The following is a 27,715-nucleotide window of genomic DNA, read 5'->3' as shown; positions in this document are numbered from 1 at the left end:
TTCAACTAATTGCCCAATTGCACAGCCTTAAGAGCGTGCATATCATGAATGCTGGGTCTTGTTTGTTTTCTGACAATCTACTGAACCTACTGGTAACTTGTTTGCCATGTAGCAATAAAAAAATATACGAAAAACCTTGATTATTCTGGTTAGTCACATTGTACTGCTATTATTTTGAACAAGACTGTATATATAAATTATTATTTTCAAATATAATACTAATGTTTTTCCTATTTTTATTAAATAAATGCAGCATCGTGACCACAAGACACTTCTTACTTCTTTCCCCCCTCCTAAATCTCATTGAGCCCAAATACCTGAACAGTAGTGTACATTTCAAATACCCTTGTTTCTCAGAACCAATTTTTGGCCAATTGACACAAATCATTAAATCTGAAATCATAATCTGTTATTATTAAGACATTCCTTCAATTAGAAAAATAAGCAAATATATAATTCAAATCAATCTCCTGTATTTACAGTCACTTCAGAATTTTTAAAACGTATAAATGTACTACGAGTAATTTTCATATAATGCCACCTTTTCACTATTTTACTGGTTTTCACTTGTGCTATAACATCAAGGCAGACGTTGCTGATTTGCAACAGTTAAAAACTAACTAGCTTATTACTCCAGATACATATTTTATGTATCTGGAGTACTAAAAACTTGTTACTAAAACTTAATTTGAGCCTGAGAGGGTTAATACTAACAATAATCATCCTGTACGTGCTACACTCATGAGTCACTAATTTCACCGTAACTGAATAACACGTCTTCCTGCTCCCTATCTGTGAAACATGTCTGGCAAAGTTCAAACACAGATGAGATGAAGATTCACAAATTCCACTTATGACATGTTAAAAGCAGAGCACAGAGCGTGAAACTGAACACAGGAAGAAGGCCCTTTCATCAGGAGGACTTGGTGAGAGGCTGTCAGTCCTCCAGTCGCCAGTGCGGACATGTCCACCGATCGCCCGCTTCCTCAGACCCCAGTGTAACCAGACACCCGCACACTCACTCCCAGCCCCCATGCACTCTTCACACAGCGATCTCTGGTGTGTGTGATTGAACAATTACCACTACGGTTAATTTAGCCGAGGCTCACCGGCATGCTGGCGCGCTGTTCTCCCTTTCCGTCTCCACACAGATAGAAATCAGTGACACTGGACAAGAACAACTTGCACTTTCATGGCAAATAGACTTCCATCACAGCATTCACAGCATAGCTGAGATCTGTTAGGGATACAACATGAAGAAAAGGGGAGCGACAAGCTCATGCTCACTCAATTGCAATCATGCAAAGGAAAAAGATCACAGCCTTCCCCTATCCTCCAACGGAAAGAGTTATTTTACAAACAATACCAATCTTCAAGTGTTAAAAAAAAAAAGAGAGAAAAGAAGTAAAACAACCCTGAAAAACAACTTAGGAGCATTCCTACAACTCATTGTTTTATTATTCAAAGCAGTAGACAAAAAGACGTATGACAGGCTTCACTCCCAGCAGACACAAGAATCACTGGAAACATTAGATGCTTTTCAGTATTTGAGGAATAACGTCTAGAAATGCTGTATCTGAATACAGATCTGAACAGGATCAAGAGTGCACGACACTGCTGAGGGACCAAGATTATGATTGAAACGGATGTCTATGTGGTTGCCTCCATGCGCAAGACCTTCAAGGATTCTGTGATCATGGAGCTGGTGTCAATCTGACCGTAGATGCCCACTAAAAACGCCTTATGGAGAAGAATATCAGCATGTTCTGGGGAACAAAAACAAACAAAATAGAGATAGTTCCTTTAAAAAGAAATAAAGACAAATGCTATCTTTAAGCACTGGTAACAGAATCTGTGGCATGCCGTCCATTTCCACAGAAAACACACACACACACTTTTGGGGGGGGGGGGGTGCATGGGGGGGGTGCTTTAAAGAAGGAAATACAAGCTGCATGTTTCTGCTTAAAACCTTTCAAAATGCCTCTTAGATTTCTAGAACTTCCACTTCCTACCGAGGAATGAGCCAAATTCTGTGGTAATCAGCAGCATTTTACAGATGCTGTCAGATTAGTTTAAGGGTTAATTCACCCAAAGAATTCTGTCAGTAATTGCTCACACTCATGTCAATGCAAAAGACCGTCACTCATCTTCGGAACACAATATAAGACAGTTTTGATAAAATGATAAAATGTGTTTTTGTGAGAAAAATATCCATATTCAAAATGTAATAATCACTGTAATCTACAGTAGCTTGCGCTCACGGTTGTAAACGAAAGCACACACTGAAGACAGAAGAGAAGAAATTGTCTAATAAAGCTCTTTTTGTTTTCTATGCGCACTAAAATGATTTTTGTAGCTTCAAAACATTAAGGTTAAACCACTGATGTAACATGGACTATTTTACTGATGTGCTTGCTACCTTTCTGGGCCTTGAACATGTCAGTTCTGTTGCTGTCTATGCAGGGTTAGAAAGCCCTTGGATTTCAGCTAAAATATTTTACTTTGTGTTCAGAAGATGAACAAAGATTTTACGGGTTTGAAACTACAGGAGGGTGAGTAATTAATGACAGTATTTTCATTTTTGGGTGAACTAACCATTAATAATAATAATAAAAAAAAAATAATAATAATAATAATTTTTATATATATATATATATATATATATATATATATATATATATATATATATATATATATATATATATATATATATATATATATATATATATATATATATATTGCACAACAGCAGCGAGCAAAAACAATTATCATGGTTTCTTATAATAAGGTCATCATCTGTTTTCATACCTTGACAGAGCAACACATATTCAGGCAAGTTTCTCAAGGCCGTCTGCACTACATCAAAGTCCCCGCTGCCCAGACAGTACATGAAGGTTGGCAGGAATTCAGCAGCCATACTAGAGTTAGCAAAGATAATGGTGAGTGTATTTGTACATGACATTTCGATTTAACACACACTACATACTTGCCTCGGGCACCTCACCTGGGGATGTTCTGCATGCACCGCAGGGCCAGACTGAACGCCATGTTGCGGCACACTTCTTCAGGGGAACTCATCAACCTCTGCAGATCGTTCTGATAATACATGACAAGCTGCTTGTACTTGCTAAATCTTGCTAATTTCTGTTTATTGTGCAATTTTGTGTGCATTGTGCAATGTACTTACAACAAAATACTGAATGATCTCTGGATTTCTTTTGGATTTCTCATCCACTTCAGTTAACCCCTCAAACACATCTAGAACAAAATAAGATAAACGTACATCATCACAATATATGAAACGGTAACACTATTTTACAGTGCAACTAACCCTAAACCAAACAATCCTAACCCTACAGTAAGTACAAGTTGTTACTATAATTTAGTCAGCACTAATATTCATACAGAAATTACACTATAAGAAGGACACCGTGAAGTGCAACCAAACATAACTATGAAATCATTACCAGGAGTAGTTTTTACTCATAATAAATCCTAAACAGTGAGCAGCATATAAAGCTAATGTTATAATAATAATAATGCATATAATAATGCATATAACTCAATACATATAATTTTAAAATAATTCTAGAATTTAATCTCCAATATTATTTGTATTTTATATAGTAAATAATAAAACCAGTTTATTTTTAGTTTATACTGATGTAATAATAATAATAATAATAATAATATAATTGGAATAATACTAAATCTATAATTATATTATGTTTTTTGTATTATAAAACAATCTATTCATATTTTTATATGTATAGGATTATTTAATAATTCTGAAATTCTTCGGTTTTTATAATAAATAAATATTGAGAATAAATAATTATTTGCAAGATTCAAATGCCTATAATTAAAAAAATCCCCTACACCTCTCCCTTCTTATAGCTTCCAAAATTTGTGTAAAACAATCAGCTCAATTTTAATTATAATGTAAAGTCAACTTGAATTTAATTTCATTTATTCTATGCCTTCTAATTCTAAAAATTCTTAAAAACTAAATATGGAGAACATACATGATTTAATGTGGCTCTATTTTAAGAATAGTACAGTTTTTAAAGGAAATAGTCTGAAAACGGTTTTATTTCTATCACCCTCAATTGCTTCTCCTTTGGAGATCTTCTTCAGGCATTTAGTCATGTCAGTCAGCGGCATGGAAGCGGAGATGTTGAGCAGAGGGAGGGAGCCGGAAGACGAATCCTCTGCTGAAATACAACAAAGAGTGAGAGACAAGCTGTGGTGACGATCATCTCGCAGGTAACTCTGTCTCTTGTGAGTGAGGTGTTGGAGCTCCTACCTTCTCTGTCCTCAGCAGCGCTCTCAGAGGAACCACACTTCACAGGCAGAGTCAGTCCAGCGAGCAAAGACTTGAGCTGCACCAGGTCCGGATTCTCAGTGGATAGTCCCCTGAGATCCAGAAAACACAGGGAAACGTTTTACGCAAATGAAGCACTGAGGGTATTTGATAATGCAGGAATGCATGCGTGATGCAAAGGAAGGAAGGTCTTACTGGAGCACATCTGAGTGTTTCTGAAGGAACGGCACAGCAGATGCTGCATCATGGTTGATGTACTTTTGGATGAACTGCACAAATTTGTTTATGACGGGCATACGGGATGATCTCTTGAAGTTCTGCAAGAACAGTACATGAAAATGCTGAAAAAATGTTCCCAGCAGTAGGTACACTATATCGAACACAAATATTAATTTAACAGATAAGCAACTGTGTGAGGTCTGCAATTGTGTAAAAAATGTGAGTACATTGCTAGATTGGCTCTGTCTACTCTTTCTACCTGCAGCACTTTGATGAAGGACAGCAGACAGTCCTGCAGTGCCCTCTGGTGGTCAGAGTGGAAAACCAGCGGCTGCAGCAGCTCCAGGATCACCAGGACATCGCTGAAGAAGGTCAGATGGTTCTGCTGCCTGATCTCCTGCAGGTTCAGATGGATGCGACCGTGCAGGAGTGCAGCGATCATGGGCAGGTGTCTGGAAAAACAAAAAAACAACAACTCTATTATGCATTCAGCACATACATGAAAATTATTTTAACTTTCTCATGTCATAATGGAATAATTATGAATGTAAAAATATTACGTATTGCACATTTAATATAATTCTTAACATATTTAACGCACCCAAACCTGTCATGTCATTTCAAATGCAGCTCCTGAAAACGTTATGGCCACATTGCAGCCTTTAGAGTTCAGTTTAATAAATTCAATGTTGAATTTAAATATTTCTTTCTAAAGATACTTTTTTTTTTTTGTAAAAAAAAAAGAAAAAAAAAAAGAAACAAATCACAGTAATGACAATCAATTATCTTTTAAGGGGTAATTTTTCAACCCAAACTGATCATTGGCATTTAAATTAAATTTAAAATATTAATCTCTTGACGAGGCTAATTATTAAATTATTTATTATTTTATTCTCCACTTAAAAAAAGAAAAGAAAAATAACAATCAAGAATTGACTGATTGATTGGCTACATTTTCATTAAATTAAATGGTGAAATGGACAGGTTTTAAAATAATAATTCAATAATTTGACAACATATTTTTATTGCTCTCTGAGGACAGGATTTTTGTTTTAATAAATGTTTTATTTTGATAGTTTTTATATTCGATGCATTCTATGATTACGCCAGGAGGAGGAATAAATTATTTATACAATAAAATATAAATAACTTATAAAAAATATAATATAATTATATTAACTTATAATAAATAAGGAAATATGACAATATTTATAGGAAATCAATTTGAACACACTGTTTATTTAGACAGATCTCAATATATTGTATTTTTATTTTTTTATCTATTATTTTTATGACTGAAATAATGATTAGCTTTTCATCAACTCACAAAGCACCTGCTGGACTAGAATATTTCTGATTCTTAAACAAAATTAGGGCTGCACGATAAATCTCATGTGATTGTCTGAATGAAGATGAATCAATGAGATGAACTGCCTTCCGATTATGAAGGCCATATTGCGTAGCTTGTCAGTGATCTACGGCTCTGTGGATTAAATGCCGCTCCATCTAAAAGCATGTGATGGACATTAATCGCATGCAATTTATCGTGCAGCCCTAAACTGAATGGAAAACTCTTGTGTGATAAACCTGAGTAGAAGCACGGGGTGAGAGACGGCCAGTTTCCTGCAGGCCAGACTGGCATCAGACGCGCGGTTCTCAGCTGATTCGGAGTCGCCGGTGTCGGCTAGCAGAGTGATGAGACGATGCACGAGAACATCCAGCTGAATATACAGACAACAAACAGTCTTCCAGGTGATGTGAACAGGAAGCTCGTGGCCTGACGTGTCATAAACTGCGGCGGTTACCTTGCAGGTGCTGCCGTCTGCTGCCCCCTCAGCGCTCAGGGTGGTCTCTGGTAGGTGGAGGTGTTGGATGACCTCTGGGAAGTGCAGGTAGATCTGCAGCAGCAGCGTCTGACACCTCTTACTCATTATACTGGAAACACCACACATAGTATTCAACACTGGAAAGAACCATTACTTAAACAGGCCAACAACTTCAGCATTCACAGTTCACACACAACAGCTGTGACTAAGTTACACTGCAGATGGTTACAGGAGAGGCTGCATGAGTAATATGTCAAGTACAACGAAGAGTGCTTGATTCATAAGCATTAACTTTTTTTTATCATCAGTTTGCCTGAATGTGTCATGTCTTGTGACCGGTTACTATTTCTTTTCTCTTTTTCACCATTTTTTTTTATCCATTTCGTCCCTTACTAGTTCACTTTAAATGCTCCTGTGGTATGACAAATAAATTTAAGACAATTAAAGAAGATTTTAAAACTGTACACAACACTATACTATTAAGTAAAAACACTATTAAGCAATAAAATAATTAGATTAGATATTATATTATAATATATTATGAAAATACATTATTAATTACTATTATTATATTTTAGTATTAATGGTTGACTTAACTTGAAATATCTTAAAACTTAAATTAATGTTTTAATAACATTACTTAATAATAACTGAAAATAAGATTTCTTAATTAAATCTGAAAAATGCTGTTTAAAATACTCTTATAGTGAGAAAATAATGCCACGTAGCAGGAAACTTTCCCATTAGTTTTTATATTGTATATTAATAATAAATATTATTGGCCTAAACATTAAATACATAAGATGTACAATAAGAATAATGAATATTACATTTTTGCCCGTTTTAATAATTATTGTAATTATTAAAGAAATAGTAATAATATTAATTTATTTACTTATTATTTTTACTTTAGCAACTATTATATTTCAGAAATGCACAAAACGCTGTTTATAATAATACTTTTAGACTCATGTTACAGAAAGACAACTTTCCAAAAGTTTTTAATGTCAATCGTCCAGAAACAGTCATAACTGCTTTATGAATAATTATTTTATTGTATTAAAAACAATTTTTATTGAGAACATTGTATTAAATAATTAAGAATTGTGAAAATATTTTTTATATGACATTTTGGCAATTTAAATAATAATGAACATTAAATATTATGAGCCATTTAAATATATATATATATATATATATATATATATATATATATATATATATATATATAATTATCAATAAAAAATAAATAAATAAGCAAGTATAGTCACAAGTTCTGTCGTTACCCATAGAGTTCAGTGGAACTAATGACCAAAGTTAGCCAACTATGCTTCTGGGAAACGCACCCCAGAAAGACTATGAAGATTAAAGTGAGAGAGACTATAAAAACCAGCCAGCATCAATAGCAGACTATATTACCAACAGAAGAACACACGCTCTTGTCTACTCGTCCAATCAAACGAAAGCCTTCTTACCAACAATGTCGTTGCTTAATTGTGGTTTATGCTTGCTAATCTGCCATTGTACTCACAAGCAACAGATACGGAGAGAATGCCAAACAAACACACGACTGTTTATCCCACCAAACACGCACTTTACATGCCAGCATTACCCCAGCCCATTCTCCATCATAAGACAGCTTAGCTCCCCTTACAAATACTGCATTTCTGGGAGTCAGTTTTTTTGTCTGACCTTGTCCAAAGTTTTTTTTTCCCCCTCATTAAGAGGTTTAATAACCAAAGGCAAATTCACGAAAGGAAGGGGGGCTGCCATCACAAAAAGCCCCTGGTCTGATCTCTTTGACAGCCCCAGTCTGAGCTGCGCCTCACAACAGAAGCCAAAGGAAGAGCCGGAGCCTTAATCCTCATGCATTCATTATACTACACCGAGCTCTCGCTTCTCATTTCACAGCACAAGAACTAATTACAGCTCCTCCTGCCACTGAGCCTGATGTAGAGCATTTCTGCTGTAAGCAAAGCAATGGCATGGAATCACGTCCATCTATCAACGTCTTCAAGGGGGCCTTTAAGGAGGAAGTTCAGTGCTTTCGCTTTGTAATGGTGGAGAGTGTTTGCAACATGGTACAAACCCTGACTTCTGTCTGACGCTGATGTCCTTGCTTTTTTGGGGGGCTTTTGCATCCACTTATTTTTTTTTAGAACAGTACTGAAATTGTACTTCATAAAGGAAATAGCAGAGCTTTTAAGGCAGCAAGAAAATACTGGTAGTTTTTCGGTACGATAAAGTTTCAGGCTTAAATTCGGATACAAACTCAAATGCCACATGAGAATATCAAGCAAAGCAGTTTGAGTTGAAAACTATGGAGAAGGACAAAAACAACAACAATCCTTTATTTGTTCTTTGAGCACCAAGATGCAATGCGTTTGAAGCACCTGCACTAACCGCTAGATCATGACTAGTAAACCATTTTAACGAAAGTGGCAACTCACTAGCCATATCATGAAAATCAATCTTTCTTCTTTGAGAGATTTTCTTGAAATGATGTACCTGTCTCCCCACTTCTTGACACAGCTGATGAGGTACTCGGAGACTTTCTTGATGTTGTCCAGGTCCGAGTGGAGACAGCTGTGCAGGAGGGGCAAGCGTGACTGGAGAAGAGAGCAGGAGACCTGGTCCAAAGCGCTCTTGGAGGTGTCTGAGTCACGGCAGCTCAGCTCTGACTCAGACAGAATGAGGTCCACCAGACTTATGAGCTCCTCAGAAGACAGCTTCAACACAAACTGCTCCGTGCGCTTCTGCAGAGACACACAAAACCCCATCTTATACATATACACTTACAAAAACATACAGCTTGAGGCTAGACATTGGAGTTTTAGACCATTACAAATTATGCTTGAACCTGGTTAACAATAAAATAGTTATGAAGGGGCCTATTCTATAACAAAATGACTTTATTCTTACAGCAGTCAGTGACTATTGTCTACGCTCTTGTTGGTCCTTAAAATAAACCTGACTGTTTAGGCTACTGTACCTTTAAGAACTCCACATGTAAAGTACATCTGCAGGGTGCATTCTCACACCTTCTGACTAATTAATTTCTACAACATCTTCCATGTCATAAGTCATTTATGCTTATTTCTAAAAGCTTCTAGCCGATAGAATATTATAAGGACAATCATAACCAGGATAAACTATATTCAAGACGGTGGGAGCCTTGAGCCTGTTTAAGACTGGCTAAATTATTTGCATGCGAAATAAGACAATTCGATCTAGCCAGGATGCTGAAAAGGTGTTGTTATCTAAATGCATTAGAAAACAGTGCTGTTATATTAACTGTGATCAGACCTGGGGGGTTTTCTGATCTCGCCCCTGCCAAATGCGTGGAATGTGACTGCAGGCCCACAGGAAGTCCAGTGCTGAGGTTGGGTCCAGTCTGGAGATCAGATGAAAGAGAGTTACACACACTGGAGGTACAGGGAAAGTGTTTAATAGAGAGAGGAGCCAGTGACCTCTGGTCTCTGTGTTTGTTGAGCAGAGAGCTGATGCACTGATGTAAGGTGCTCCAGTTGGACTGGTGCGTGAGGAGGGCCAACAGGTACGGCCTGTAGGAGGGGGCCACACTCACTCCACTCTTAGCCTGAGACGGACAACCACAAAGTTATTGCATATAAATGCAATTAAATCCTTTCAGAAGTATTTCTTCCATTTTCACAACACTTGTTTTGAAGCTTGAATAATGGACAAGAGTTGCATTTATGTACGAGTGAGTGAATGAATGAACTACTTGTGCCATGCATACAATTTAATCTATATTAAAAAGATAAAGTATTTAATGCTTAAGAAAACAAAAATAACCTTGAAAAATCCTTACACATTTTCTGTATCAGTTAAACCCCGGAGCCACACCCTCATGAGGATCAGTTAGGAGAAACTATTGTACCTTGTTTTGAGCAAAAAGCAGCTTCTGCTGAAGATCTGAGCAGACCGAGGTCACCTCGGGGTCAAGCTGCTCCAGCCAGTCAACCAGCAGCCCTGAACACGAGCCAGGCTTCGTTGACTCAGTGCTGCCAAGAAGAACACACACACCCATCATCCACCAAGAAAACACACAGGGTTTCCAGCAAATAAATAGTACACTAATTAAAACAGTGACTCCTAATTAGTGGAACATTCTGTACACCACTCCTTACATGTTAAGGAATCGGTAAGATTTTTTGAAAGAAGTCTCTTACGCTCACCAAGGCTTAATTTATGTCACAAAATTCAGCAAAAACCATAACATTAGGAAATATTATTACCATTTAAAAAATTATTAAAGAGTTTTCTATTCGAATATACTTCTTAGTGTCATTTATTCCTGTGTTCAAAGCTGTATCTTCATCATTGTTACTCCATCCTTTAGTGTCACATGATCTTTCAGAAATGATTCTAATAAGCCGATTTGCTGCTCAAGAGATTTTATGATTAATAAATGAAAAACAGCTGTGCTGCTTAACAGTTTTGTGCTTTTTGTGATTCTTTGAAGAATACAAAGAACACCGTTTGTTTAAAAATAAATCTTTTGTAACAACTGTTTTTACTGTTACTTTTGATTAATTTAATGCATCCTTTTTGAATAAAAATATTCCATATTCATTTTTCCAGACTTAACAGTTTTGTGTGCATATACAGTCGTGTATATTCATGCACACAAATCTTATGAACTTGATATCTGATTAAAACAGACAAAAATCTGACTCTGCAGCATTATTAGAGGTAAAAATAATAATAATTACATTAATAATTTTCTAGTTTGTTGTTGATGAAGGGGTTTTTGAGTCTTACTGTTGGGGTACAACAAGTCACACTGTGTATAATGTGCATTTAATCTGTGTCTTTGGCCATTCGACAAGGATCAAACGAGTGTAAACCACTTTTACTGTGTTCCTTCCCCACCTAGAAACAGTATCACCAGCACACAGTAAGGAAATCTGTGATGAGGCAGCGAGTGACTCATTGCACTCTTACATTTTGGAATCCACCTCCATTTTCACCCCTCGCTCCTCTGTTTCCTGAAGCAGCAGAGAGATCAACATGGAAACTGGGCCGGCTGTGTGTCCCGTGGTTCCAGTCTCCGTACCGATGGTCATAAGCAGGGACAACAGCTCCTCTAGATATGGAGACTTCACCTCCATGAGGCCCTGCAACACTAAGACACGCAGGGGTTTAGTTTTATAATGCCATCACTCTTGTGAAACACACACAGGACCAAAAAATTAAAAACAAACCATCGAAGCCAATACCACATCGCAAAAATGAGAACTACATCACGCTTCGCTTCTGAGTAATCCTGTCTGCTAGGCCTCCAGCCCCACCACACTAACTTTCATAAAGATGTAAGTCATCCCTTGCCGTGGAAGCCGTCGCTGGACGTAAACAAGCCCTGGAGTGGATGTGTGGCCCTGTGTGTGTGTGTGTGAGGTTGTTTTTTGTTTTGGTGAGGTTCAGAGCGGAATGTTAAAATCATAAAGAGAAACACATTAAGGACAGAGGCGGTGATTCTGGTGCATGAGTCAAACGCTGCCCTCTGGAGAGACTGACTAATGCTGGCAACCACTCCAACACCAACACACAGACCTGACTTACACCTCCCTCCTCGCCTTACGTCTGCCACGAACATTTTTCCAATGCATACATTGTTGTCAGAGTACACCCCACCTGGTTCCTAGAGGAGCTATTACAGTTAATAACATCAGAACAGACAAGTGCTGTGTAATGTAGGAAACACAAAACATTCAAGGAGGTTATATCATACTATTTCATTTGATCTAACATATTCTATCCTACGCCCACTGAATAAACATCTTTTGACAACTCACTTTCCATGTTTGAAAAAAAGTAATTTGTGAAAAAAAAGTTGTGTTAATGCTTAAAGTCAACATTAAATTAAAATTCCCCTCATCTATTGTCTGTTATTGATCTTACTGGGAATAATTCCTATATGTTGTATTTTGACTTTTTTGTGGCCTTGGCTTGCCTATCATAACATCATAACTCAATCTCCTTATGAAAAGTCCGACTTCTCAATCGTGTCAGACGTCTGCATTGTGTATATCACAATACTGAAGAAAAGATGTGTTGTGAATTGGTTTTGAGCATATGTTTGAGGTGCAGAGCGGCAGGTGCTACACAGACTGAGACAGCACAAGGTTTGTTAAACTCCCTTTCATCAAGTCTTCTCGCTAGTTCTTTATATATTTAGGAAAATAATCTCGATCTAATTTCCTCTGCATTACCTCATGACTGAGAAGGCTCAGCTTAAGAATTCAGGGACAGAATATGCATCTTTGACATGTAAATGTGCGCAGTCATGTGTTCCTGCATTAATGTGAAGTTTGGAAAGTGCAACTTCAGCTTGTTTCACTAAACGCTGTTTTAGTGAGTTTAAAGGATGTTTTGATTTTCAAGATGTACAGTATGCTTACAAAGTGCAATAAACTCTTATTTTGAAAGATCAAGGACAGTTTGATTCTTTATGATGTTCCCATTTAAGTATGAACAAGTTCTGCTTTAAATACCTTTTCGAATGAGTTCCGGTTCAGCGTTGCATTTTTCTCCAGCTCTCAGAGAGGCAATAATGCCCCTCACTGCCACTTCAGAGTCTCGACTGTACGCCAGGGCTTCAGCCAAGTGGAGAAATCCAGTACGAACTGATGACACAGGACACAGTCAATACACGTGCTGAGCATGCTAGGACTAGCACTGTGTGGTTCTGTGCTGTAAGCTTCAATATGTGCTAAGATTCAGGATTAGGAGCCACTCACCATCTGTGACGCGATGTTTGTGAGAGTACTGAGCTGCCAGAGATTTCAGGAGGCTGTGGAGTGGCCCTGTCTCTAGCGCTGAGTTTTCCAACCATGTTAACATCTGCACAACGGTGTTGAAGAACAGTGACGAGAAGCCAACATCTTGAGACACCAAACGCTAGAAGAGAATAAAGGGAGTTAGAGTGAATGAGCAAGCAAAAGGAAGCACCGGTGTGGATAGTGAGTGTGTAGGTTATGTGCCTGGTGGAGATGGAGTTGGCGCAGTAGAGGGCAGGAGATCGTATGGCTGTGGTGCATTGCCGTGACCAGGGCTCCAGCGTGGGCCGAGTTTAGAAGGGCTGCTAAGGCTTGTAGGAGTCGCCCCGCGGGACCACCCTGCTGGACGTGACCCTGTCGTGCCCGCAGCACCTCCTGGGCCAGAGTCTGCTGCAGAGCTAATGACAACGGCCTGACCGGAGGAGGAGGCCAGCGAGGATCCACTTTCAGAGGGAAGAGCTAGATGGAGAAAAGAGAATACAGCGAAAACTAAAAGGTCACAATCACCGTCAAGCCATAAATAACTAAACTCATATTTTTGAAAATCATTACAACAATTTATACATTATATTATTTATTAAGTACACTAAAGCTGTACCAATACAGTTAATATTGTAGGATGTTTCTTGTTTTTTTTTATTTTTTATAAAGTAATATTGAAAATTGTTTATATTCTATCAATGTATTTATTATTGATTTTAATATACTATTAATGATTTCATTTAATTGCAAATGTTATTCATTATATTTTTTATGTACTGTTTTATTTGCATGAACTCATTCGTCACTAGTCAAGTTGTATTAGTGAAGAGGGTTGTCTCCATAATAGAAAACCCTGGAACAAAGATTCGTCAGCGTCAGTCAGTGACGCTTTGAAGGGTCGAGCGAAACAAAAGTGAAAATAAAACAGATTAAACGGCCCAATATACTTCAAGGAAAATCCAAAAATGAAGGTGTGTGACCATTTGGCACAAAATCTCGTCAGAACATAAGGTCTTTTGGAGTTTAAGTGGTTTACAACAGCTTATCAGTGTAAAATATTCCTGGAACATGACAAACCAATGATATTTGTTCTTGAACATGGTTGAGGTTAAATGTACCCCACTTGAGATATACTGTGTTCTTCTATGTATGTACACTAATCAATGTTTCTATATGAATAAATGGATTACATATCAATAATGTATCATACCACTCGGTTCATACGAATTACTTTTACAATGTATTTATGAATCACATTTTTACTGGAATGGACTTTCAATGGAGGGATAAAGATATCTCAGGTTTCATCATAATATCTTCATGTGTGTTTCAAAGATGAAGGAAAGTCTGTGGAATGCCACAAGAGTTAGCAAATGACAGAATTTTGGGGTGAACTATTCCTTTAAATCCGATCAAGTGTTTCTTACTTATTTCATCACAATCCAATAATATTCATATAGTGATGCATTACGGTGTATTAAATGACAATATTTCCCAGGTTTTAGTAAAGAGTGATCGAGACACAAAGCATGCCAAACAGAGACCATGTCAGAAGCACAGCAGCTGTTCTACAGCTCTGAAAAGATCTTATATTAATAAACAGAATGACAGAATTAAATCTTGCCAGGAGAAAGAACCCCTCTAATGAAGCAGCATAAGCATATCAAAGTGAGATGTTGCACCTGTAGTAGGATCCCAGCGAGATCGTCCTCTGGGCCGATCACGGGCACCTGACTCACTGCTCTCATCTTCACGGAGCCATGGGCCGTTTCAACAGTAACCTTAGCTCTGCTCACCTCGGAGCTGTCTGGAACGCATCAGATCAGCAAAGGACTCATTAGTACAAACGGAGCGAAACAGCACCATTAATCAGTGCTGACAGAAGCCCCGGTGCAGGGCACTGATCCTGACCTCTGCGCGGAGGAAGTGAAGCACTGAGTAAACGGTGAAACGTGTGTCCACCTGTGGCTCCTCTCTCATGCTGGACCTCCACTAGATGAGCCATGTAGTCTAACAGGTAGAAACATCCATGATGTTAGTGTTACTTCACACACACTCAAACATGGGAGAACAGAGTATACCAAATGAAATCCTCACTCTTGTCCATGATGTTCTGCTCCAGTGTTTGAGGATCATGGGACACGGTCTGGTCCAGATACTGGAGCAGTTTGCTCATGCTGGAGACGGGGATCCCGAAGGACTGGACGAACAACAGCAGCTGCTGGGGCTCCAGATCCTGCAGGGCTGACAATGTGACCAACAAAAATAATTAAATGAATAACCCCTCAGCTCAACTACACTACAGGTACAAGTTGGATTTTTTTTTTTTTTTTTGAAGAAGAAGAAGAAATTAATACTTGTATTCAGCAAGGACGCATTAAAATAAATCAAAAATGACCTTGAAGACATTTATAATGTTACAAAAGATTTCAAATAAATATTTTTTTCTTAAAACTTTCTATTCATCAACAAATACAGAAAAACATTTATCACAATTTCAACAAAAATATTAAGCTGCACAACATGTATGCTTTTAACATTGATAATAATAAGAGATGGGGTTTTTTTAGAGCAGCAAAAGAATGATTTCTGATTTGACGCTAAAGACTGGTGTAATGATTCTGAAAAATAAAAAAAAGAGCAGTCACTGTATTTTTAGGTGAAATACATGCAGACTTAGTGAGCATAAGACACTTTTAAACAGTAGTGTACATTGCTCTAAAATCTTTTATATGTGGGTCAGTGCCAAAATAAGTGAAACAATTAAATTAAATTCAAAACCACAGTCAATTCTGGTATTGATTTATAAAAGATTTATTTCTAAATAAAAGTTAATAATACCTGCATCGACCAATCGGGAGACTTCAGATCGGATCATTCTCAACTTCAGCCAATCAGGCAACAGAAGGGCTTCCTCAGATGTATCAACCAGGAATGCAGTGGGAAGGGGCTTTTTATCAGGAAACCAGATATCCAGCAGTGTGTAGAACTCACTTTCCCCTAAAAAGGTAACAAGCACATCAGCTGTTACTACAGGCAAGTGCTAAATCAACCGCCAGACAGACAGAGATACTCACCTTTGGGAGGTCCCAGTGTGAGCAGGATTACCATAGCATGGACCACTAGGATGTGCATGGTGGCCGTTTCTCCTGTGGTCCACCGCAGGAACACTTGATCCTGAGACTCAGACTGCGAGATTTCAAAATTTGGTCTTTATTCATGTGCACAAGCAGTGGTTACAAAATTTAAATTTCCAGTACAGCTAGGTGTTCCTTAGTACCCAGCTATAGAGGTCCTCTCCCTCTTTTGTCTTCCTCATACGACGGATATAGGTGGAGAAGATGCAGATAAGAGCAGAGAGAACGGCATCCGACTCGGGCCTGCAGGAGTGCTTGGAAAACAGGCAGTTCATTATAGTGGAGCGCTCCACTATCAGACGAGCCACATCCTGAGAAGACAGGAAACACAAGGTGTGAGAGAAGAGAAAGATTACACTTGAGCTTATTTCAGGCAAGCTGTAGATTTAGACTAACCAAGGCCAGGTCATTGTGGAGGGACTGCTCCTCCACTGGTGCATGCTGGGAAAGGTAAATCAGGTATGCGCTGATGGTCTGAGGATCGGTCTCCATGTGAATGGCCTGAAATGGAAACCCATACGAACTCAAATAAGCTGAGGAAGTCACAGATATTGATAAGCTTGTACTTGTGTAGGAGGACTGACCTGCTGTAAGGCGCTGGACGTCAAGCATCTTACACTATCAAACAGAGGTAGTTTGGGGAGGTCCTGAAGGAGCCACTGGTAGCCTGGCAGTAGCTCAGCATCTCTGGAGTCCTCCTCCATGAGCTGATCCTCTCCGTCTTTTAACGCTCCCTCAGTCAGCACCAGAGACAAACCCTGATACACACATCACAACAACCATCTTATTAAACTGCGTAAATGAATCAGTTACTAGTGATTGGTAAATTAACTCCGCACCTTCATGGCCAGCACCCTTGAGGCCACCTGAGAAGAGCTGAGACGCCGCAGGAAGTAGTCCAAGACTTCACATGTGGTCTGCTCATCAGCCTTAGGACCCAGAAGTAGGTCCTGGAGCCGTCCAAGAAGCTGCCGCTGTTTCTGCTGCCTCTGACAGGGAGAGATGAGGATAAAAACCAAAAATACAGTAAAAACAGTAATATTGTGAAATATTATTACAATTAAAAATTACTGTTTTTAAATGTAATAATTTAAAATTACTAATATATATATATATATATATATATATATATATATATATATATATATATATATATATATATATATATATATATATATATATATATATATATATATATATAGATAGATAGATAGATAGATATGATGACTTGCTGCTTAAGAAATATTTCCTATTATTATAGAAACTGTAATACATTTTTCTCAGGATTCTTTGATGAACAAAGTTTGTAATATTAGTTTTGCAATATCATATATGCATTTACTGTCAATTATGATCAATTTGATGCATCCTTGCTGCAATAAAAGTATTTCTCTGATCTTACCGAACTCCTTTGAACAGCAGTGTATCTTTAATTTATTTTTATGATATATTACTTTATCATAATACATGTATTTTAATCACATTTCTTTATTTGTATATATTTTACAATTTGGACCATCCTAACACAATCAGTGCGTAAATTACTACAGTAAGGATTTGAAAAAAAAAATGCTCATAAAACTTTGGTTAAAGATTCCTTGACTAACATTACAAGAAGACTTCAGGAGAAAAAACAAATATTAAAAAAGACAACAGCAATGTGCAGTCATGGCTGAGCTTTACCTGTCTTTTCTTTGCTCGCTGCTCTTTACTCTCTCCTTCCTCCTCGTCATCAACGGAGGTGGAGTCATCAGCAGCATCGTGGAGGAGGAATTCACAGAGGCACTGAACGGGCAGCACATCCAAGGACCCTTCACTGGACTGGACGAGATCAGCCAGCCACGGCATAGACTGAGAAGAAGCCTGGATGGGGGGAAATCAGACATTTAGAAAGTGCCTTAAACATGGCTCTTCATAAAGAACAGCTCTGCTAGTATATGAGAGCGTGTACTTGTCTCTGGATAATATTGAGCAGGAAGTCAGGGTTGCGGCTGCGGCACAGAAGATGGCCCAGACGCAGAGACTGGTTCAGACTCTTTACTTGATCCAGGACATGAGGTGGTGGCCTACGAGGAGGGCCCCTGGGCACAGAATAAAAGACTGGGTCAGTATATCTTGATGAACATCCTAATCTAGTTGAACAGTTGTCTAATACACCTGCCGTTGAACATCACAAATATTGCTGGTTCTTTGACAAATTGCTTTGCCGCTCTATTGCAAGTCACGTTGTATAGACAGGAAGTCATACTTTGGGTCCAGGCAGGTGAGCTGGGACAGCAGGAGGCTGTTGTTCTCTGTTATGGTCTGTTTGGTGGAGGCGGCTGCCAGGTGGCTCTCAAAGGCCAGGATCTCCTGCCTCTCCTTCTGAGAGATCTGCAGCTCTCGGTTGATCATCTCGGTTTTGGTCTCCTCATCGGCCACCGTGCATGGAGGATAGGAGTAGTTACTGAGAAGCGAGCAAAAGAAAGTGTCAGGTGCTGACATACCCATAAAACCACATTTCAACACAATATGCACAAGCCTTACTTTGTCATAACCATCTCCATGAGCATTTTCAGAGTGGGGTAACCATCCCACGCTGCCAAACCTGAAACCATCAGCGACAGTGATATAATAGCATTCTAACGATGAAATGCAAGTATTGCATCATATCTGGCCTCACCGATTTTCTGTGGGTTGAACGCTGCGACCACAAGCAGCAGCAGCCAAGCCTTCCAGTAAAGAGTTGATATGGCCAGATTTGGAGGTTGATAGCTGAAATGGAACATTTAATAAAGTATCTCACCTCTCTGAGAAAAAAAAAACAGCCCACAAAAAGTGTACCGGATGCCACAATGTAGCTTAAACTTTCAATGCAATAGTAAACGACACCCAGTGATTACTTGCCAATATAAAGCTGATGGATCACTGAATAATAAAACAGATGTGAAACAGCAGGGACTAAACTCGGTGAAAGGTAAAGGCCGTACCCTGCGGGCAGCTGGATGTTCTCTGGGTGATGGTAAGTGCACAGGTTCAGCACAGCATCGATGAGTTGGATCCTCTCGACTCGCAACACTTCCAAGTCTACAGTTCATAATGTGAGAAGACATTTTTAAAAACAGACCACTTCTAAAAAAATTCGGAGCTATTTGTAATCCTGGTGTCTATGCAGGAGCACCGTCTTACCATCAGACAGAGCTCCCGCAGCTCTCTTCACCAGATGATCGGCCAGCTCCATGGCGTCAGCTGGGCCCAGGGGCAGATCCCGAGACAGACCGATCACCAAGATGCGCATCAGCGTGTCCTCCAGTAGAGGAACCTCTGAGCACAGCCGGAGAAAGAAACTAACAAGCAAGAGAGATCCTTTAGCATCCATTAAATCAATGTACTAAAAATGCTTAAGCAGAGATTGATGTCTTACTTTCTGTCACTCTCAGGCGGCCAGTTGTCCCATTTGTAATACGTCTCAGGCTGCTCTGTAAAAAGCACTTTGTGTAGACTGTTGAAACACAATGAAACCATCAGTAAAATAAAGATCTGCTATATGTTACAGCGTTTACATAGTCTTACAAGCAGCCAGAAAATGCTAGATTAATTTTAAGAGTCTAACGAGGGTGTTAAATGGTCAGGAAATATCAAATAAATTATGTTTCGTGTGCAATATGTTACATTAAATGATAAATTATGATACATATGTCCACTTTAAATTAGTCCTATAGTGTTAATTTATGTTTTCCATCTATTTTAAGGTTATATTTACTGACCATTTACATTAATAACAACCAGCTGATTCATACCAGTGCACATATTCTTTAGGTCCCACTTTACTGATGGTGGGAACCACGGAGTGCAGCCACCACACAGCATCTCTCTGGATGGCAGCAATCTGGTTTTGAAAGGACCTCAGCACCTCCAGATCTGAAATACATATGCCTCCTCATTAGCATAAACAGAGTTTTGATTTCTGGATATATGATGCACTGAGAGACAGAGAGAAAAATAAACTCTTACTCTTCTTCTCTCCTTTGTCCCAGGAGATGCCGGCCTCTTTAACCTGAGCCGTGATCCCTAGCATCATAGACACGGTCAAGAGATCCGTCACTTGGATGACAAAACGCTCCTGAGATGGAAACAGAGACATTGATGTACAGGCAAAGCATCAAAATCACATTTTCTACAGATAATAAAAAGAGGTATAAAGCCTTTACTTTAAACTCCATGTCCACATAACTGGCCTCTTTCCTCTCCTGCATGAGGCCTAAACAGAAAGACTGGAAGTTGATCTCATGTTTGGTCTGTTTGATGATTTCCCTGAGCAAGGCACGTGAGGCCCGCAGGTAGTCATCCTTATTGATCAGAAGGTCCTGGAACACCATGGCCAGAAACTGAAAGAAAAATCAAAGAAAAGTTATTCAACTTCTCGGGTCTCTGCTTCATGTAAATAATACATATGGTCTACGGCAAAGTTAGATACTTAGGGTTGAGCATAAGCAATAATGACAGTGATTTGTACATGTGCATGAACCCAATAAGGTTGGTTGAAAAGTCACCTTGGGTGCCTGCTCTGGGCTATGCTGCAGAACTGTATGGAGCACTTGCATATTATTGGGATTTCTGGCATTTGACAGCTCGTTAAAGATCACAAACTTCACTGTAGTGCCCAAATTATCTCGGTGAGCCTTCAAAAGCTCCCTGCAGAACACAAGAAACACGAAAGAAAAACATTTTTAAAAAAAGCATTTCAGCTTTACAGTACTGACTTAGAATTATGTAGAGCATAAACTGAGACTTCAGGTCTGAAGGTGTAATGCCGACCTGACACACAGCATGTAGTGGTTGAGGAGAACTTTAGGTTTGAGGCGGATCTTGATGAGGTTGGAGATGACCTCCATGTCGTCTGAGCCGTGTGTGTTACAGTTCATGCACAAAGACATCAGAAGGTCCTGTGCTGGCCGAGTCAGCTGGAGAATCACCAGACAAAAACAAACCTGTAGGTATGCGCTTTCAGACTCTCAGACAATGACGCTTCCTCTCTTCCGTTAACAGTTTCGTACCTTAGGATTCTGTAACCACATCTCGAGTCTCTGCACGGCCATCAGCCGGACCTCTTTATAACCACAGGTGGCCGTGAGGAGGCGCAGGAGGTTCCTGGACACGTTATCCATGGGCTGACGCCGGTTCAGCTGCTCCCTCAAAACTTCCAAGACATACTCCTCCACACTTTCAGCAAGCTCATCGTACCTGAAGCCAGAACATCCATTTCAATACCACAGCTAAATCTTATAGACTACTTAAGACATTCATTTATTATATATAAATAAATAAATATCAATATTACACGTTGTTACATACACAACTGTTTCAATGTTTTGGATCTTTTTAAATATTTTGTTTAAAGAAGCCTCATGCGCTCACAAAGGTGTTTATTGGATCAAATATATAAAAAAGTAATATTGTGAAATATTATACTTTAAAATAACTATTTTTATAAACTATTTTTTAAAATGGAATTCATTCCTGTTAATGCAAAGATTAATTTTTACTCTACTCTTCAGTGTCACAGAAGGATTCGTATTATTATCAATGTTGTAAAAAGATGTGCTTTTCAAATATATATATATATATATATATATATATATATATATATATATATATATTTTTTTTTTTTGGAAAACAAGATATCTTGTTTCTCAGCATTCTTTGATGAATAGAAAGTTTAAATGAACAGCACTGATCTGAAATAGAAAGCTTTTGCAAAGCAATGTAAAAGTCTTTACTTTCGTTATCAAACCTGAATTAAAATAATTATTTTTCATTTAAAAGAATAAATAAATTAATTAATTAATTCAGACAGCAGACATTTAAATATGTTAACACATGATGTAGTAAAGCATGCAAGCATTTCTCATTTTCAGAAATATTACCATTGCAAATATAAATTTCATGTAATTCATTTACTTAGTGCATATAATTAAAGACTGGGTGGGACATAGTCTTGAATATATGTGCTTCCCTACCTGGGCATGACCTGTCCATCATCCTCTGGACTCAATTTCTCCTCCGCGATTAAAAGCTCAGTCTGACCTTCATCCTCATCTGGAGTGGAAGGATGAGGGCTGTTCCCTAAAATACAGTATTCAGTGTCAATTCTTCTAGATATTCCTAACATACACATTTCAGTCAATGACTGAGAATAGTCTTGGACCACCAACCAGCACTGAGGTCTCCCCCTGATCGCCCTGTTTCCGTCTGGAGCAGCATGCTCTTGGGGGGCATCTTGGTAGTGAAGGCAGTCTGGATGTTATCAACAAAAGTTTTACAGTGCGAGCTGTCCACCCAGATACGCTCACCGAGAGAGTCCTCGATGTAGACCTGGGAAACACACCACAATGACTGTGTATCAGTGTCATGATTACAGTGAGATCAGAAAGCTGGAGAGCTCGATCACTTACTTTAACAAATATCTCCGGCCAGTTTTCATCCTCCTCATAGGCAGCCATCAGTAAATTACAGGCCAGCACAGACACCAGGTTGTTCCCCTTGGCCTTAAAGTTGATTGAGGCATCACGGCGGAGCAAACTGCAGAGAGCCTGAACAAAGACATTTAACCTAAGAAGCTGTCACCTGCAGCAACAGTAATTCCAGTATTACAGCACAGGAGTTTCTGTCTACCTCTATCACACCCTCTGTGGCAAAGACGTTGGGCTTGATTTTGGCGAGAAACATGAGGCTGAGGTAGAGCGTCATGTCAGGCTTGGCTCGGTTCATCTTCAGTTGTTTGACAGCCCCGCAGAGCACACCCTCAATGTGCTCATCATTACCCTCTGCCTCCGCTGCCTCAATCTCATCCAGAAGCACAGCAGGTGACACTGGAAAAAGGTGAATCACATGTTGTATGAATGTACACCGGGTGTACAAACAAGGTCTAGGAAAATACGAACACTGGATTGGACTATGAATGTCTAACGTAACACGTAAATACTAAAATATTTGCTGTTAATTAGTCAAATGCACTTGAACTTGAATTTGATTTTTACTTGAACATTTATGAAAAAAAAATATATATATTATATATATATAAAAATACACACACACACACACACACACTCTGAAAGAATATAGTAAAGAAATTTCATTTTGCAACAAAATGCAAAAGAAAAAAATCTAAATACATTTAGGTTACATTTTATTTATATTAAATGCAATAAAAAAAATCATTTGATGAAGACTAAAAATACAAGCACACTTTTTTAAAATACAAAATACATGATTGTGTTGTTATATAAATTATAAATATTGAAGAATTTCATAGTTCTTTAAATAAATACAATCTGAAAAAAAAAAAAACATATTTTGGATGAAAACCGGGAGGTTTGTGACTGTTCAACAGACTGCCAAGTAAATTACACTGTCAAGGTGTCTTACACTGTCATCCTTTTAAGGGTTTGGAACAACATGGGGGTAAGTGATTCAAGGAAAATTCTCATTTTGGGGTTGGAGTATCCCTTTAAGGCTTCATGTCATTTTAATTGGTTCATATTTACACATTACTTTTTATATATATATATTAAAAAAAATTCTATAATTATATTTGCTGTGGATTCAAAGTTGGTATCAGTAATTATGAATTTCACTGCCATTGGTTTCAACTATTAAAATACAGATACTATAAATCCCTAAACTGAATGAAAGTTTTCTGTTATTAAAAATGCTTCTAATCTCACCTTCAACAGGAACTACGGATGGCTCTTTGATGGAGGGGGATATAGATCTTTTGTCAACAGCAGCCACCTCAGCGAGGCGTGTGAGGGCGCTGGGTGGAGTAGAAGAGTGCTTGGGCCGTTTGGAAAGACTTGACAGGCTAGAGGAAGAGGGGAGAGATGAAGACGCCTCTCTCTTGCGGTCCGGGGGCAAACCACTGGACGCCGGCTTCAAGAGAGCTGGGATGGCTTTCGGCTCACTGCTCTGACCCTTCGCTCCAAGAGCAATGAAATCTCCTGGAGGGGGGTGACCTGATAGACGTCACAGGATGATAAAGATGGATTTGAGGGGTATACAGGATTAAATTAATCTATTTATTTGCCATAATCACAGCTGTAACCTTACCTGATGGTTTGGTGTTACTAGGTCGCCTAATGCTTGTCGGCTTTGGTCGATTCATTTTGACAATTTCCAAAAGTTCCAACTTACTGTAACTGTATAAGACATAAACACCATAAGCTTTTATTTATATTATAGCAATTACGATCATATCCTTCAAACAAACACGATCTGCATTCAGGTAAACTATACAAGCTGCGTCGTTATATGTAGCTGATAGCATTGATATGATTACACTAAGAAAACCGACTGATTCATCATGCTATGCAGTGTTAATAAAGCGACATTTATTGCCTTTAACAGCTAATATTTCCGTGTCTTCTGTCCTGTTTACAAGCTATGTCTTTGAGTCTTTTGAGCAGGTAAGTTAGCATACTGTATCATGGTAAAAAAGAAGAAACATCGAACATTAGCCGAGATGTACTTTTTGTTTAAATACCACCTACTGCTAACAGTAAAATATGTTAAATATACTGACATAATAAGTAGATAATATGAAAAGAATGTTTATAAACTACCTTAGCTTATCAAAGGCGCTGCTACATGATTAGCGGTGTCCTGTTTCTGCTTCTGCTGCAGTGGGAGAGTCTCCTAAGACAGCGCCATCTACAGCACTGGAGTGTGACCGACAGTCTATACATGTTCATCTGTTTATTTCATTTTTCATCCCTGCCTATGGAAACAACCACAGAATCATGGGATCTTTCGCTTAAACCACTTATACTCTGTCCGTCTCTGGGTGGCACTGTTGGTATGAGGCGTTTGGGGACTGCAATGAATAATGTTCCCAAGAATCTTCCCTTTGAAAATGATGTCAGACATGGAAACAGACATTACTGTGCCTGCCAGACTAACGAAAACAGAACTTTCACCCAGAAAAGAACACCGCAGAGAACACACACTGTAAGGTACTCAGCAAAAACAACATATGTTTGTAATCTGACCTCTGTGGAGAAACAAAACACGCATATGTGCCTGGTTACAGTCGCTCTGACAGGAACAATGGATGGCCACTTCTGAAAGCCCTCCAGATATGAAATATGCATGCCACTTCTAAAATGTTGCGAGTGGAACAAAATATCCCATGTGTTTCCCTAAACTACAAGGCAGATTTCCTGAGCATTGCAGTTGTGAGGGACTTGTAAAATAATATTCCCTAATTAGTAACATTTTGGCTGAGTCAATATACAAGACTTATTACTTACTTATTTGCCACACCAAACTGCCCACTTGTTATATAAAGTGTTTTTCATATTAACCATATTTGTATGATGTCATTGGCACACTAGTCACTATTCCAAATATAAATTCAGTGTCACAGGGGAAATTTGAAACCTGCAAAAAAATGACCTTTTTTAAGTATTTCAGGCACTTTAAATTTAAGAAATCATCAGGATTCTTTATAGTATCAGAAATTATATAGAATATGGCTAAAGTGCCATAAAGATAGTTTAAACATATTTTCAGTCTTGGAAGATTAACGCAGGTCTGTCTAATGTTTGTCTTAAGCCAGCATGGGTTTAAGGATGTGTTTCCACTTTTTTTTTTTTTTTTTTTTACATCCACATGGTGGTTTCCCACAAGTCTCATGGGAAGCAGAATGGCAGCCCATCACTTCTTTTATGTTATTTGAGCTACATTTGTCTTTTTCTCTTTGGAGGTGTGTATATGGATGCTTTGCTGCCATAAGAATGCTCCAAAGATCAGGTGGGGGGTTCTGGTAAAGTGATATTTTTCACCTGTTTGTGAGTATTCATAATGGAGACTGATTTTCATCAAACTTTAATTAGTTTTTTTAATTACTTGAAGATATTTCACTTTGAATTAGTTTTCTTAACAGATTTCTTAACAATCTTTAGAAATGATGTTGTGCACTAATTTGTGAGAATACACACACACACACACACACACACACACACACACACACACACACAAGATTTAATGGCAAAAAAAATAGAAGAAAAGAAAAAAAAAAAACATGTTTTCAGTTGTCTTACGTTAAAATTCAATACTGATGATACAGATCATAGAATACATTAAATGCCACCCAGAATTCTGGGCATGAAAAAATAAAGATGTCAGAAGCCCAGAGTGATATCAAACCCATATGTTTTCTCGATAGTGAATGTGTTTGTGTTGAGTCACTCTCTGGTAGAAAAAGTGAAAGAATTCTGTAAATGGTAATGGTCCACATTTCTAATATATATATATATGCCCTACATATATATATATTCCCCTATATATATATATATATATATATATATATATATATATATATATATATATATATATATATATATATATATATATATATATATATATATTTAATTGATTTTATTATATATATATATATATATATATATATATATATATATATATATATATATATATATATATATATATATATATATATAATAAAATCAATTAAATATGAATAAATCATTATCCACATTATATTATATCACAATATATTACATTATATACTTTGCATTTACCCTACAGCAGGGTAATATATTATATTTAAGTGAAACTCAAACTAAAACCATAAAAGATTTTTGTTACACACACAAAACCCCAAAAAAAAAAAAATTCTAAAATTACAATTAAAATAAATTAATGTATAGAAATTGAAAGGCAACATTCCTTGTTTTCATTTGTTTATTTTAATGTATTCAAATAATTAAAACTATTAAAAAACTAATAAAAATAAACAAAAACACACAAAAATTTACTGAAACCGTAACATTAAAATGAAAACAGAAAATATAAAAATAAACACTAATTGAAAAATAAAAGTCAATTATGCTAAGATGATTTTTTAAAAACCATTGGCTATGTAGATTTATGCATACAATTAGTCAAATCATCTAGACTCTCAGTGGAACGTTAACACAGCGGTTCCCCTCCATGTGGAAGCAAGCAAGTATCCCAGAGTGCAGTCTGGACGATGGGGCGGGGCGACACGTTGGGGCGGAGCGACACGTGTCGCCCCGCCCACCTCAGCGGTTATTGGTTTATGATTAAGATGAGCTTATTGGTGTACAGATGAGTGACGATTTTACAGCTTATTGGTATAGAGAATTATGACGCTATTAGCAGGATTGGAATGCGGAAATAGACACTAAGATGAATAAACTTTTAATAAAATTAAAAAGTGAATATACATGTTGTGTTTTTGCATTTATTGTTGCATTTCCACAACATCCCGTATAAATACAAAGAGTTTTGGATTACGACGAACAGAATAAAAATAAATGGTTTACTCCCTCAATGGCTGTAGTGTAGACGCTACCTCGGCATTACTCGCTGGTTTGAAAATGACACGGCAATATTATGCGAAGT

At 37.9% G+C, this 27,715-nt stretch overlaps 1 protein-coding gene across 3 annotated transcripts; it reads right to left on the bottom strand.

The window, feature by feature from the left end:
• Positions 1-1,427: 1,427 nt before the first annotated feature.
• Positions 1,428-24,998, bottom strand: ints1 (integrator complex subunit 1). Of its 3 annotated transcripts, none has more exons than XM_026257728.1 (48): positions 24,892-24,998; positions 24,380-24,468; positions 23,998-24,285; positions 22,946-23,142; positions 22,726-22,863; positions 22,486-22,645; positions 22,291-22,396; positions 21,328-21,514; positions 21,089-21,234; positions 20,824-20,965; positions 20,482-20,658; positions 20,285-20,393; positions 20,071-20,191; positions 19,695-19,772; positions 19,460-19,617; positions 19,261-19,357; positions 18,954-19,045; positions 18,818-18,878; positions 18,540-18,737; positions 18,243-18,372; positions 17,975-18,154; positions 17,131-17,280; positions 16,876-17,049; positions 16,688-16,792; positions 16,435-16,602; positions 16,232-16,343; positions 15,996-16,154; positions 15,252-15,398; positions 15,066-15,164; positions 14,837-14,961; positions 13,377-13,631; positions 13,134-13,293; positions 12,888-13,019; positions 11,338-11,518; positions 10,271-10,394; positions 9,840-9,967; positions 9,676-9,763; positions 8,878-9,125; positions 6,349-6,478; positions 6,131-6,264; positions 4,803-4,995; positions 4,520-4,641; positions 4,307-4,416; positions 4,104-4,214; positions 3,188-3,258; positions 3,005-3,096; positions 2,809-2,918; positions 1,428-1,766 (listed from the first exon to the last, which is right to left on the bottom strand). In XM_026257728.1, exons 2-48 carry the CDS (start codon positions 24,432-24,434, stop codon positions 1,651-1,653), a joined length of 6,564 nt encoding a protein of 2,187 aa, XP_026113513.1. In that variant the 5' UTR covers positions 24,435-24,468; positions 24,892-24,998; the 3' UTR covers positions 1,428-1,650. The 3 variants fall into 3 exon arrangements, with proteins under 3 accessions (XP_026113513.1, XP_026113514.1, XP_026113515.1); XM_026257729.1 differs by having other exon boundaries at positions 4,104-4,211; XM_026257730.1 differs by having other exon boundaries at positions 4,812-4,995.
• Between the last annotated feature and the right edge of the window lie 2,717 nt (positions 24,999-27,715).

This window comes from Carassius auratus, unplaced genomic scaffold, assembly GCF_003368295.1.
Source record: "Carassius auratus strain Wakin unplaced genomic scaffold, ASM336829v1 scaf_tig00214480, whole genome shotgun sequence".
Classification (NCBI taxonomy): domain Eukaryota; kingdom Metazoa; phylum Chordata; class Actinopteri; order Cypriniformes; family Cyprinidae; genus Carassius; species Carassius auratus.
Note: the sequence above shows the minus strand (reverse complement) of the source record. Positions and strands in the feature narration are given on the sequence as shown.

Bases quoted from the DNA above. Each gene is read 5' to 3' on its own strand.
- ints1 (XM_026257728.1), bottom strand. From the start codon at position 24,434: ATGAATCGACCAAAGCCGACAAGCATTAGGCGACCTAGTAACACCAAA. The intron at 16,793-16,875 runs GTCAGTCCTCCT...TTTCCATTTCAG, and splicing joins CGTCCAGCGCCTTACAGCAG to GCCATTCACATGGAGACCGA. The intron at 11,519-12,887 runs GTATTTAAAGCA...TGCGTGTCTTAG, and splicing joins ACCGGAACTCATTCGAAAAG to TGTTGCAGGGCCTCATGGAG.